Below are 13169 nucleotides of genomic sequence, written 5' to 3'. Positions count from 1 at the left end.
TTTGTCAATGACGACATATACATTTCAAGCTACGACAAAGCTAACGTTAGCTAGTAGGAGTTAGCGACGAAGTCAAAACTCGCAGACTTCGACAAAAACGTCGCACTGGCTGAGTTACACGTATTTAAAGCTACATTTAATATGTTGAATTTATTCTCTACATTTTTTAAAGGAAGCTTTGCATTATATTTGTCCCTGTCGCGGCTCGTGATAGGTTGCTTGACAAAGTTCCGGGTTACTTCCGCATTAACCTCTGACGTAAACGGTAAGCAGTGGAACGAATTCAGTACACACTTGTTCCACAAGATGGCAGCACACTATTATTACTACTGTTATTACAGAGCGAAACACCAAATTAAATACAGAAATATTAATTTAAATAAAAGAATAAGTAATAAGACATGATTTTAACAACAAAATCAGAAGTTTAAGAATATATATACAATAATTATAAACCAAAATGGGTCTACTTTAGTGCAAAATATGCTGCACATATAGAAACAAAGCAGATTTTTTGAGTTATTTATTTCATCACATGTGATGTAACATGTAATTCCATAACTAAATATTTAAATAGAAACGTCAGTAATGTAACAGCAGGAAACCAGCCATACAAATCCTGCTTTAATGCGCTGGGAGCTGAATTCAAACCAAATTACCAGCAGTTTTATGACGTTATCCTTTGCAAATCGAAGCTTAACAATAAAAATATACTTTTACCTTAATACAGTAAGCAAGACTTGTACTTTCCATATAAAACGAGCTTTAACAGCCACAGAGATTGTTTTCTAACCTGAATGAAACTGAGATTCTATTACAGTCCAAACCAAATTGCGACGGTTCTTTCAAGCATCTGAGCACATCGAGAAATAGAAACCTCACACACTGGTCATTAACACTCTTATCTCCCCGTAACACCCAGAGATGCAAACAAAAGTAAACACTAGGACCTGCGGGCAGGTTTTGGTCATTGTAAGCCAAAGCTAAAGCAATAAAAAGAGATGATATTGCTTGAGCTTGCAGGGTCTTGTGCGTTTTCACTGTAGCTCCAGAAAAAACCTCACTGAGCCTTCTGTGTTGTTAGTTCCCAGTGTGATATGTAATATAAGACTATAATCTTGAAACATACCACCTGCCTTAGATACGTTTCACAACTTTAACACTTGCAGAGAAAGAAACAAAAGCTGCAAGTGATGTAACAGAACAGTGATGTTGCAGAAGCAACTGTAGTTTCGTAAAAGTGCCATAGCTTGACAATTTAAGTCGGGCAGACTGAACATAGAAAAGGAAACCGACTTGAGTACAAAAAGGAAATTATAATACATACCACAACAGTTTTGAACCTTCCAAAATGTACAGAATACCAGCTAAGAGAACAACGAGGTTCAACACATCCAGGAGCTTCTAATGCCTGAACACAGAGCCTGCAAACTGAAAACACAGACACAGACTCCACTCTCTGGGCTAGTTTCCGAGTCCCTCCAGGTTTGTGTTCTCCCATATGAGCTTTTCCAGGTAAAGGAAGACATGTCAGAAACAAAAATTCAAGTATACATACAGCATGTAAATAATACAATGCAGTAAGACAGGAAAAGGTGCCATATGTTTGAAGACTTCCACAGGACTTGACCAAAGTGCAGACGTCAGATCCCTCCAATAACACCGCTGATATTCCGCTCCATCTTGTGGACGATGCTGCTCAGTATGTATGCAAGTCAACATAAAGCTTTCTCTAAGGAATGTGATCCAACCTGACGTTATTTGCAGCAGCGACACACCCGGCCGCCGCACTCGGAGCGCAACCACATCCGTTTGGTCAGAGTTTAGAATTTGCGAGAACGTTTGCGAGTCAGTTCTTGAAGGCTCCGCAGCGGCTCGCTCGGCTGATAAACTCCTTGAGCATCGCGCCGTCCACCTGCCAGAAGGCTCCGGTCTGAGTCACCTGAGTCAGATGGTTTACACAAAACCGAAAACAGAACAACTCCAGGTCCTACAAGAAGACGAATAATGTAAGATTAGAACACACAACATGTAATGTACGGTAACAGAACAAAACTCCCCTAATCAACCCTTCATTTACAGTTGTATCATCATATATACCTCTGCGTCATATCGTATGGCGGCAGACAGCAGGGTGAAGGCGTTTTCCACGGTGATCCCTCTCTTGATGATCTGCTGACACAAACGTTTCAGGCGGTTTTCACAGTAAGAGGTGGCCAAGTCCAACAGGCCTGCAGCCGACACACAAACACACACATGTGAACGGACGAATGGATCCAGTTACACACCAGACATCATAGCATTCGACAACTGTATGTGTGCTAACCGATGGCGTCCTCAGGCGGCAGGTCGACAGTGTCTGTGTAGAGGAACTGCAGGAAGGACCTGTAGACAGGGTAGGAGAACTGGCCGATCTCGATCACCTCCTGCTGGTCCTCCGTCCACTGGGAGCGGAACATGGAACGGAAATGCTCACACCTACTTAAAACAAAAGACATGCTGTCAATAATTTAGCACGATTACATTTTAGTTTCATCTGTGCTTTATATGCACATGGACACACGCACCTGATCTTCAGCACAGCTTTGTGAACGTGAATGCACTTGCCGTCGACACTGAACTTGAGGTCAGCTGTTTCCGGACTGTCAAACTCTTTCCTCAGAGCCTCCGCAACAGTCAGGAAGTCATCATGCTCTGGAGGAAAGCAGAAAACAACAATCAAGCATCATCCCCCCTCATTCACACTGTGACTTTAAAACATATTTATAAGAATCTCACCCATCGACATGAGCCTCCACATGACAGAGGGCGTGGCGAAGCAGGCGAAGACGTCGTCAGTGTTGGTGAAGTGTGTGAGGTGCGGCATGACGATGGACTGACCCCGACACTGACCCCACATGTACACCTGGAGGATAAAATCATAAAATCTTCAACTGTCACTATATTCTGAAAGAAGTACAGAAAAGATAGTCCGGGGAAAAAATCATGTCCCTCATCCACTTCCTGCTTCTAATGGCGTTTGGAAGAATCCACTGTGGTGCACCGAAAACAACCAATCAGAGTCAAGGAGTCTGTAACGCAGGCACCAAATATTTTCCCTACTGTTCCTGAGATATGACGTTGAATAATGGCCAGAAAAGTGCTTTATGCAGAACATTATGTCATGTTGACCTTTGGGATATAAAATGTCATCACTTCATTTTTTTATCCTATTAGACATTAGTTTTGTGAGGTCACACTGACCTTGACCTTAGACCACAAAATTCGAAGCGGATAATTCTTCAGTCGAAGTGGACGCTTGTGTCAAATTTAAAGAAACTCTCTTAAGGTTTACTTGAGATATTGTGTTCACAAGAATGAGACAGATGCAAGGTCACAGTAACCTTTGACCTATAACAATCGAAATCCAAGTAGTCAATTGTTGAGTACAAGTGAACATTTTTACAGAATTTGATGAAATTGCCTGAAGGTGTTCCTGAGATATAACGTTCACAAGATTGAGGCAGATGCAAGATCACAGTGACTTTGACTTTTGAGTTATAATAAACAAAACCTAATTAATTAATACTGGACTCCAAGTGAATGTTTGTGCCAAATTTGAAGAAATTCCCTCACGGTGTTCTTGAGATATTGCATTCATAAAAATGAGACAGACAAGGTCACAGTGACCTTTGACCTATGACCATCAAAATCCAATTAGTTAATTGTAGAGTACGAGTGAACATTTGTACCGAATTTGACGAAATTCCCTGAAGGTGTTCCTGAGATATAATGTTCAGATTGAGACAGATGCAAGATCACAGTGACCTTGACCTTTGAGCTATGATAAACAAAATCTAATTAGTTAATACTGGAGTCCAAGTGAATGTTTGTGCCAAATTTAAAGAAATTCCCTCACGGTGTTCTTGAGATATGCCATTCATAAAAATGAGACAGACAAGGTCACAGTGAGCTTTGACCTATAAATACCAAAATCCAATCCGTTCATCCTCTAATCCGAGTTGACCTTTGTGCCAAATTTGAAGAAATTCCCTCAAAGCGTTTTTGAGATATCACGTTCACACGAATGAGACTGACAGGGCCACAATGACACGACCTTTGACCTATGACTACTGAGTCCAAGTGGACGTTTGTGCCAAATTTAAGACAATCTCATGAGGCGTTCTTGACACGTCATGGTTGTGTGGTTGGGGTATGTATTGGATAGACGAACAGACGACTGGCTGTGGTCAGGTCAGGATGAGCTCTCATTTTAATCAGGAATGGATGACAGGGACTGGATTAAAATCACAGGTCATAATCAGAAAACCAATTCATCATTGAAATCCTCAGACAAACGCTGACGGCAGAAAATACACTCGTGTATGAATAAAATACTCATAGAGCCATTGTAGACAAGATTCATAGCATGTATACATACCTGCCCACTTTGGGTCTTGGCTGCTGAGGTGTGTGTTGAATGACATGCTGCGACCTCTACAATCCTGTTAAAGAGGAGACGTGTTTACGAACTGGCATATTGTCATTTCCAACTATGTATAAAGCTCATAATATTGTGGACATGACATCTATATGAGGAGTTTCTTTAGCCCACTGACAACTACTTAAGACCACAGAGGGAGGAAATGAGGACAGGAAACAGGAAGTTGGAGCCTGAACAGGATGGGAAGAATCTGCCTGTGCATTCTCCGCCCCTCCCTCTCCCCTACCTCTCTTTGTCAGCCATGATTTGTACAGGGCTGAGGTGGTTGCTCTTGTTGCCGGTCCCCAGCTGACCGTAGGTGTTTGCTCCCCAGGCGTACAGCAGCCCTTCATCTGTCAGAGCCAGGCAGTGGCTGTAGCCCGCCACAATCTGGAAAACAATTGAGTCATGAGTGAGTCATGCACACAGACAAGTATGAAGACAGACCTTGGGAAAGGTTGTTGTCTTACCTGCTGCATACAGAGTCCTTGGAGAGCAGCGAGGCGGCAAGGCGTCAGCTGGTTTCCATTGTTTCCAATACCCAGCTGCCCATTACCGTTGTAGCCCCAGCCGTAAACCTGGACAAACATAACAAACATTACTGTACGGAGTTCGGGTTTATCAGTGGGGTTTCATGTAGTCTGATTTGCAGTGGAATCCTTTTGAAATGTACTTTTTTTTTTTTTTACTTCACTGACCTTGACCTTTGACCACAAAATTCTAATCAGTTAATTATTCAGTCTAGGTGGACGTTTGTGTCAAATTGAAAGAGATTTCCTTCAAGTGTTCTTGAGATATTGCGTTCACGAGAATGAGACAGATGCAAGGTCACTGTGACCTTTGACCTATGACCATCGAAATCCAATTAGTTAACTGTTGAGTTCAAGTGAACATTTGTGCCAAATTGGAAGAAATTCCCTCATGGTGTTGCTGAGATATTATGTTAACGAAGATGAGATAAATGCAAGGTAACAACAATGTAGAGCTTTGACTATTGAAATTCAATCACTTAATTGATGAGTCCAAGTGAACATTTGTGCCAAATTTGAAGAAATTCCCTCACTGCGTTATTGAGATATTGCACCCATACAAATGAGACAAGGTCACAGTGAGCTTGACCTTTAACCTATGAATACCAAAATCTAATCAATTCATCCTCGAGTTTGAGATGACCTTTGTGCCAAACTTGAAAAAAATTCCCATTCATGAGACTGAGGCAGATGCAAGGTAAGAGTGTCCTTGACCTTTGAGCTATGACCACCAAAACCTAATCAATTCATACTGGAGTCCAAGTGAGTGTTTGTGCCAAATTCACTCATGGCGTTCCTGAGATGTCCAGTTCACAAGAATATGATAAATGCAAGGCAACACTGACCTTGCGCTTTGACTATTGTAATCCAATCACTTAATTGTTGAGTCCAAGTGAACATTTGTGCCAAATTTAAAGAAATTCCCTCTCGACGTTATTGAGATATTGCATTCATAAAAATGAGACCGACAAGGTCAAAGTGAGATTGACTTTAACCTATGAATACCAAAATCAAATCAGTTCATCCTCAAGTCTGAGACGACCTTTGTGCCATGACCACCAAAACTGTAATCAGTTCATACAGGAGTCCAAGTGAGTGTTGGTGCCAAATTTAAAGAAATTCCCTCAAGGTATTCTTGAGATATCCGGTTCACAAGAATGAGAAAGACAAAGTCACAGTGACCTTGCCCTTTGAGCTAAGACCACCAAAATCGTTTTTTATTTTTGAGTCCAAATAGACGTTTGTGCCAAAGTTGAAGAAATTTCCTCAAGGGATACACTGAGGAATGGATGGATGGACGGATGGACAGACAACCCGATAAAATAATGCCTCCAGCCTCGACTGTCGCCGGTGCCGAGGCATAACAAGCAGACAAACAAACAAATTTTTTTTTTTTTTTTTTTTTAATGTTACGTCATCATCACCTCTCCATTTTCGATCAGAGCCATGGAGGAGGTCTGTCCACAGGCGATGCCAATGGCGGTTTTCCCCTGCAGGCACCCAGTGACTTTCCTGGGGTAGGGCTGGTTGGCTGTGGAGCCTGAGCCAATCTGGCCACAGTTATTATAACCCCATGCATAGACCTGCAGGAGCAGAGCGGCAGGTCAGTACTTCTTGTAACAACTTCACATTTACATTTAGAGAACACTGTGAAATCTCCTTCTGTGCAGCCTTTCAATCTTGACACACACACACACGCAGCCTAATTAGGTTTAAGGCCTTGGGGTTAAAAATAAGCTGCTTAGTGTGACACCTGCAGAGCTAGAGGTGGCTACGTCAAGGTTTTTTAAGTGACCCATCTATGACTAAATATGAAATACACACACTCGTACACATAAGTATGCTGTTTCTGCTTTATGGTAAAAATTATGTCATTTTTTTGTATTGTTCTCGAATTAAATGATGTGGCCAACTATGCTGTATCAGCTACCTCTCCATCCTGAGTGAGGGCCATGGAGTGGTGCGATCCACACGCCACCTCTTTCACTTTCTTGTTCTGTGGGCTGGAGGTGACCAGCAGCGGGGACAGTCCCTGGTTGGTGGTCCCATTCCCCAGCTGACTGTAGCCATTGTGCCCCCAAGCAAACAGCTGGCCATCTGCAATAAATAAACATGACAACTGCAGAAAAAGTCGGTGGCTTGTGAATACAGATTTTGAGGTAAGGTAATCCTTTATTCGTCCCACAGCGGAGATCGAACGTGTGAATTTCATTACAAAAGCCCAAATGTACCTTAAATTAAAAAAGGAACATAAACACAAACCAACAAAAAACATCGAGCATATGCCACAATGCTTTATAAAGGATGTAAAGTTATTTTCTGCTTCTGTTTTCTGGGGGGCAATACAAGAAGAATTTCAGCTTTATTCATGTTCAGCTGTCGGAAGTTCTTTATCTTCCAATAATCAATGTCAGTAATACATTTTATCAAGTTGTTATCAGGCTGAGGTCGATGGGAGAAAGAAAGATATAACACTGTGTGTCATCTGCGTATGAATGAGAGGATATGGTATGATTTTGGACAGTATTACTAAGTGGGAACATGCATGGATTAAAAAGTAGTGGGCCACGGATTGACCCCTGTGGGACTCCTGAGAGAACTACTGGAACACACTGAGCACATGAACAGACAGTGGAGATGCTTATGCAGCAGCAAACACAAGTAATATGTATTTATTTTAACTGACAGTTAAAAATAATAGGAGTCATGGCAACAGGTCACATGATGACAGCACCTCACGACACTTATTATCATAAGATGACTTTGTTATGTGAGATATAGGAGCATTTAAGCTCGACAAGGCTAAATGTGAAAGAGGATACATGGCATGAGCAGATGATTTACAGACTGTACAAACAAGTACCTACCCTCTGTAGCCAATAGGACGTGAGGCCCACTGCCATAGCTCAGGCTCACTACCTTCTTCCCACGCAGGAAATCCAGTTTCTTTGGCACAATGGTGCTCAGACTGTCTCCTGTACCGAGGCAGCTACTGCTGTTTAACCCGAACCCAAATACCTGGGAAATAAGAACACACGCACACAGTTCACAGCAACTGTACAACAAATAAAACTGCTGCGCAGAAATGTGATGCAAACCAAATATGCAGATGTGTGCAACAATGGAGTGTGACAAAAGACTTATGGTATTAGAGTGGTCTACTGACTGCATTATGCTGACATTCCAGTCAGGAAGGGAGGTGGACTTTCCAAGGTATTTCCTTTAAAAGATATAAATGTAGATAATAAAGACTTCCCACAGTGGCAGGATACACTAGTGCCTCACACACTCCTCACCTCGTTGGCGTGTGTGATGTAGATGGCTTCATTAGCAGAGGTCCCAAAGACACAGGCCTGTCGGATCGTGGTCAGCTCCTCCGTGCTCAGCAGAGAGAAGAGCGGCCACTTACTGACGTCCATCATGGCTCCCACAAAACTCAGCCGTCCTTGTCGCGGAGGAGCGGTTAGGGCTGACGGGGGAGAAGAGGGAGGAAGGGGAGGAGGGTGACGAGGTGAAGGGAGGGCGTGAGGAGGAGAAGGAGGTGGGGAGCAGGGACCAGAACCATCCCTGCCGACACTTCAGAAGGAACAAGAGAAGAAGTGTGAATACATGGAACAAGGCGGAGAAAGCCACATTACAAAAAAACCTTTTAACAGAATTACATGCGAAATGAAGTCGCTGGTTCTGAAGCCATGTGTGAGAATCACAGGCTGAAAAATGACCTCTTCAGCTTTGAGAGATTTGGAGAATCCCTGGTTGAACTAGCTCTAGCTCATGGAAATGAAGGACGGCATGCAGCCAAAGCAGCACATGGGATTAGGGGTGGAAGAATCGATACAGCAGTATCGTATCGTCACACAGTGCCAAGTATAAATTTACTAATTTATTGTTCATTATTTTTTGTAAAATGTACACTTATTCTGAATTTGATGCTGCAACACGTTCCAAAAAAGTTGGGCCAGGGGCAACAAAACGCTGGGGAAGTTGTTGAATGCTCAAAAAACACCTGTTGGAACATCCCACAGATAAACAGGTTTATTGGTAACAAATGATAGTATCATTAATAGGTATGAAAGTCACATCCTCAAAAAGCTCATGTGTTCACAACCAAGGACACTTTTTGAAAAACTGTGCAGGCAAGCAGTTTGAGAACAACTATTCTCAATGCACAACTGCAAAGAATTTAGGGATTTCACCATCTGGAAAGCAGTTAGTTCTGGACTGAATCCAACACTGAATGGCTGTGACCTTTGACCCCTCAGAGGGCACTGTCTTGATTGTATAAAAAGATAGTACAACATGGACTCAGGGACACTTTGGAAAACCAGTGTCAGTAAACACAGTTTGTCGCAGTTTGTTGCAAGTTAAGACTCTACCATGCAAAGTGACAATTATATATATCAATAACGTCTAGAAACGTCTGGAAAAGTGTGCCGTGGTCTGATGAGTCTGCATCTCAAATTGTTTTCAAAAATCATGGACGTTGTGACATGAGAGGATCATCCAGACTGTCACCAGCTGTAGGTACGAGACTGAGTCCAGACCTGAGTTCCACTGAAAATGTGGGGAGCATTATAAAGCACAAAATGTGGTAATGGAGGCATCGGACTGTTGAGCAACTGAAGCTGTATTATCAGGCATGAATGGGACAGAATTTCACTTTCAAAACTTCAACAGTTAGTGTCCGGAGGTCCTAGAAAAGGTGATGTCACACAGTGGTGAACACGCTCCTGTCCCAGCTGTTTTGAAACACGTTGCAGACATCAACATCAGGATAAATCCATATTAATAAAAATAAATAATGTTTATGAGATTGAACGTGAAATATCTTATCTCTGGATGCGTTTCACCCTCTGGTGATCCCCACCCCTACAAGGGATCTCTTATAGCAAGGCTTTATGGTTCATATACCTGCCAAGGCCAAACTCCACACAAATATCAGTCAATTTAAATTATTCTTGCTTCCAGGCGAATGTCAAGTATCTTGTTCAGCAGCTGTGACTCATTTATTTGCTTAACCAAACCCAAAGTATAATTCGGGATGTATAACATGTCTTCACATGACACTGCAGGTAACATAGGATCATGATTCATAAATCTCCCTATGGCAGACCAGACTGCAGAGTGATGAACACATAGGGAGCTATGGGCTATTTTACAGCTTTGTTGGAATAAAACCTAGCTGTGTTTGGATAAAATACCAAACGCTGGATCTACTGACGTGGCTCACAGTGATTAACATAAGCAACTGAGTCAGATATTATAAGATGTGCTGGCTTTTAGCAGACAAGCAGGCAAACTTTTAAACTGCTCAGTTATTGAGTGGAGTTCTGCATGGGAGCTAGCCAAAACACATCACAGAGCATCATTGTCAGCGAGCTAAAGCTACGTTATCTTATCCAACGGTTCCCTTTAAGGTTACGTGTGATACAATATTTTTATTTCAACCATGTATTAAGACACAACAGTAAGCTAACTGGCACTGAAGCAGGAGAAGCTAGTGGCTTAGTTAAGCGCTTTCCTGTGCTCTTCCTACCTAAAACATCGCTCCATGACAACGAGTCGACTGAGAAAAGACAGACAGACACAGATATTTAACAACAACGTCACTATCTGTGAAGACACATATGTTTACGACATGTAAACTAAGTTACCTGCAGTGAAATCCGTTTCCCCGGTGATGTCAACAGAAGAGCAGCTTCATAAAACTGTGTCGACTATGGTTTCATCTTCGTCTCCTTCATTTCCGGCAGAGTAGACTAATGAATGCGCTCGTTGCTGCCCCCTCAGGTCACTGGGTGAACAACTGCTCCACATACATATCTCTCCTTTAAAGAAAGAAAAATTCACAATGGTCACTGAAATAGCTTGAAACTGACAAAAGTAATAATAAATAAAAATTATCCTATGAAAATCAGACATTGCTTTAGAATTGTGGTTCAACAGAATCGTTTTAAAAATGAAACTAATGAAACTGGCCTGGACAAAAAATAATGGTGCCCTTAACTTAATATTTTGTTGCACAACCTTTTGAGGCAATCACTCCAATCAAACAGTTTCTGTAACTCTCGATGACAGGGAGCAACGTGTTAAATCAGAACAGCTTCTCTCTCAACCCCTCTCTGTCACTAAGGGTGTTCCCCAAGGCTCGATCTTAGCCCCCACGTTATTTTCTATACATATAAATGATATTGCTTTTTCTGTTAAGAACTTGTGTATTCACCTTTATGCTGATGATACAGTCCCTCTCCAGATGCAGTACTAACTTCACTTCAGGACAGTTATTTCAGGGTCCAACAAGCTTTCTCCACCCTAAACCTTCTGCTAATCACCACTAAGACCAAAGTCATGTGGTTTGGTATTAAAGATTCTGTGCCCCTCTCAGGCCGAGATATCATAACCCTCGATGGGGCTATCCTGGAGCAGGTCACTGAATACAAATACCTGGGTATCTGGCTTCACAGCACTCAGTCCTTCTCACATCATATCAGTAGGCTACAGTCAAAGGTTAAATCCAAAATCGGCTTCTTCTACAGAACGCGCTCCACCTTTACTTTCTCTGCCAAACTTACTCTTAGACAAACGACAATCCTGCCCATGTTTGACTACGGTGATGTTATCTTGAAAGTACCCAAAACAAATACTGCACTTGGTCTGTCATCTTTCCAATCTGCCGGAGCCAGAGACTGGAACAATCTCCAAAAACACTGAAAATGGACAAATGACACATGCAACTGTTTCCTGACACACTAGATGCCCTCATATGTTGCCCATCTTTAATATGTTGTGATTGTTTATCAATGGTGAGAGTGTTGTAAATGTTTGTGTTGTTGTTGTTTTAACTGTTGTTTGTTTTTGTGTTTTTATTTTTCTTAACTTTTGATATTCCTTTTTAGCCCTCCATCCCCCTTCCCTCAAGAGGCTCTGCCTTTTGCCAGGCTGCCATTGTAAATAAGAAATTGTTCTTAATGACTTGCCTAGTTAAATAAAGGTTAAATAAATAAAATAAAACAAATGAGACTTCTGCACCTGTTGACGGGTATTTTGGCCCACTCCAGGTTTGAAGGGTGCCTTCTCCAGACTGCATGTGTCAGCTCCTTCCACAGATGCTCAACATGATTTAGATCAGGGCTCATAGAGGGCCACTTTGGAGTAGTCCAATGTTTTGATATTAGCCATTCTCAAATATTCCTCTCAATGCCTCACTAATTTCTGACGAGGTGGACATGATAACCCTTAATACATTACATTACACATTATTCATCCCTACAACAGGAAATACTTTTTCCCTAACCTGATGCTAAGTGGGCAGCACATGTGAGCATTTTTGATGACGGGCAGTGGCAAAGATATTTTAAGACTCCGATGTTGCCTACAGCCCTGTGGTGGCGAATCGTGTTTTGCCTCCAACTGATAAAATGACGTCATTATGACGTCAGCCCTAAAAAAGGGTTTAGAGACCAACACAATATGGCTTAATGCTCTCAGGAGTCCCACAGGGGTCAATCCTTGGCCCACTACTTTTTAGTCCATGCATGATCCCACTTGGTAATATTGTCAAGAATCATAACATACCCTCTCATTCAATATGCAGATGACACACAGCTCTATATCTTTCTTTCTCCCTTTGACCATAGCCTAATAACAATCTGATAAAATGCATTACAGAAATGAGTATTGGAAGGTAAAAAGACACAAAATTAATATTAACAACAGTAAGACCTGGGCTTTCATTCACTATTTCTTTATTGTTTGCACACATTGATATTACAGTATATTACCATTATAATCATACATATATATACGACTAAGATCACAACATATCAAAAGTAATGGATGAAAAAAGTTAAGAAAATAAGTTCACTAAGTATCAACAATTCAGCCTGGAAACCAAATCATTTCTCCAGCAAAAAAATATTGTTCACTGCCACCATAACTACAGTTACAGTACAAAGATCCATAGATCGGACACAGCTGTAATTGATCAGCGAGGTTGAGGAGAAACAGTGCTACTAAATTAAATAAACAGAAATTGTACTTGGTCGATAGAAGTGTAAAAATTAAAGATAAAAGAATTTGGTTGTGCAACATTTTGTATAACATCTGAAACAACGTCTGAACTATTAATTAGTATTTGGCTGACTGGATATTGTGGAAATTCTGGAACACAAAACAAA

At 41.6% G+C, this 13169-nt stretch overlaps 1 protein-coding gene across 1 annotated transcript; it reads right to left on the bottom strand.

Annotated features, from left to right (window-relative positions):
- Positions 1-508: 508 nt before the first annotated feature.
- Positions 509-11416, bottom strand: LOC125885046 (RCC1 and BTB domain-containing protein 1-like). Its single transcript, XM_049570414.1, has 14 exons — positions 11216-11416; positions 10647-10820; positions 8289-8568; positions 7860-8010; positions 6923-7089; positions 6417-6575; positions 4933-5040; positions 4710-4852; positions 4421-4484; positions 2779-2905; positions 2568-2694; positions 2327-2478; positions 2101-2231; positions 509-1990 (listed from the first exon to the last, which is right to left on the bottom strand). Exons 3-14 carry the CDS (start codon positions 8412-8414, stop codon positions 1850-1852), a joined length of 1596 nt encoding a protein of 531 aa, XP_049426371.1. The 5' UTR covers positions 8415-8568; positions 10647-10820; positions 11216-11416; the 3' UTR covers positions 509-1849.
- Positions 11417-13169: the final 1753 nt, after the last annotated feature.

Source organism: Epinephelus fuscoguttatus, linkage group LG24 (genome assembly GCF_011397635.1).
Source record: "Epinephelus fuscoguttatus linkage group LG24, E.fuscoguttatus.final_Chr_v1".
In the NCBI taxonomy this organism is placed as follows: Eukaryota; Metazoa; Chordata; class Actinopteri; order Perciformes; family Serranidae; genus Epinephelus; species Epinephelus fuscoguttatus.
Note: the sequence above shows the minus strand (reverse complement) of the source record. Positions and strands in the feature narration are given on the sequence as shown.

Bases quoted from the DNA above. Each gene is read 5' to 3' on its own strand.
- LOC125885046 (XM_049570414.1), bottom strand. From the start codon at position 8,414: ATGATGGACGTCAGTAAGTGGCCGCTCTTCTCTCTGCTGAGCACGGAG. The intron at 7,090-7,859 runs GTAGGTACTTGT...TATTTATTGCAG, and splicing joins CGTCCTATTGGCTACAGAGG to ATGGCCAGCTGTTTGCTTGG. The intron at 1,991-2,100 runs GTATATATGATG...GTCTTCTTGTAG, and splicing joins CCATACGATATGACGCAGAG to GACCTGGAGTTGTTCTGTTT.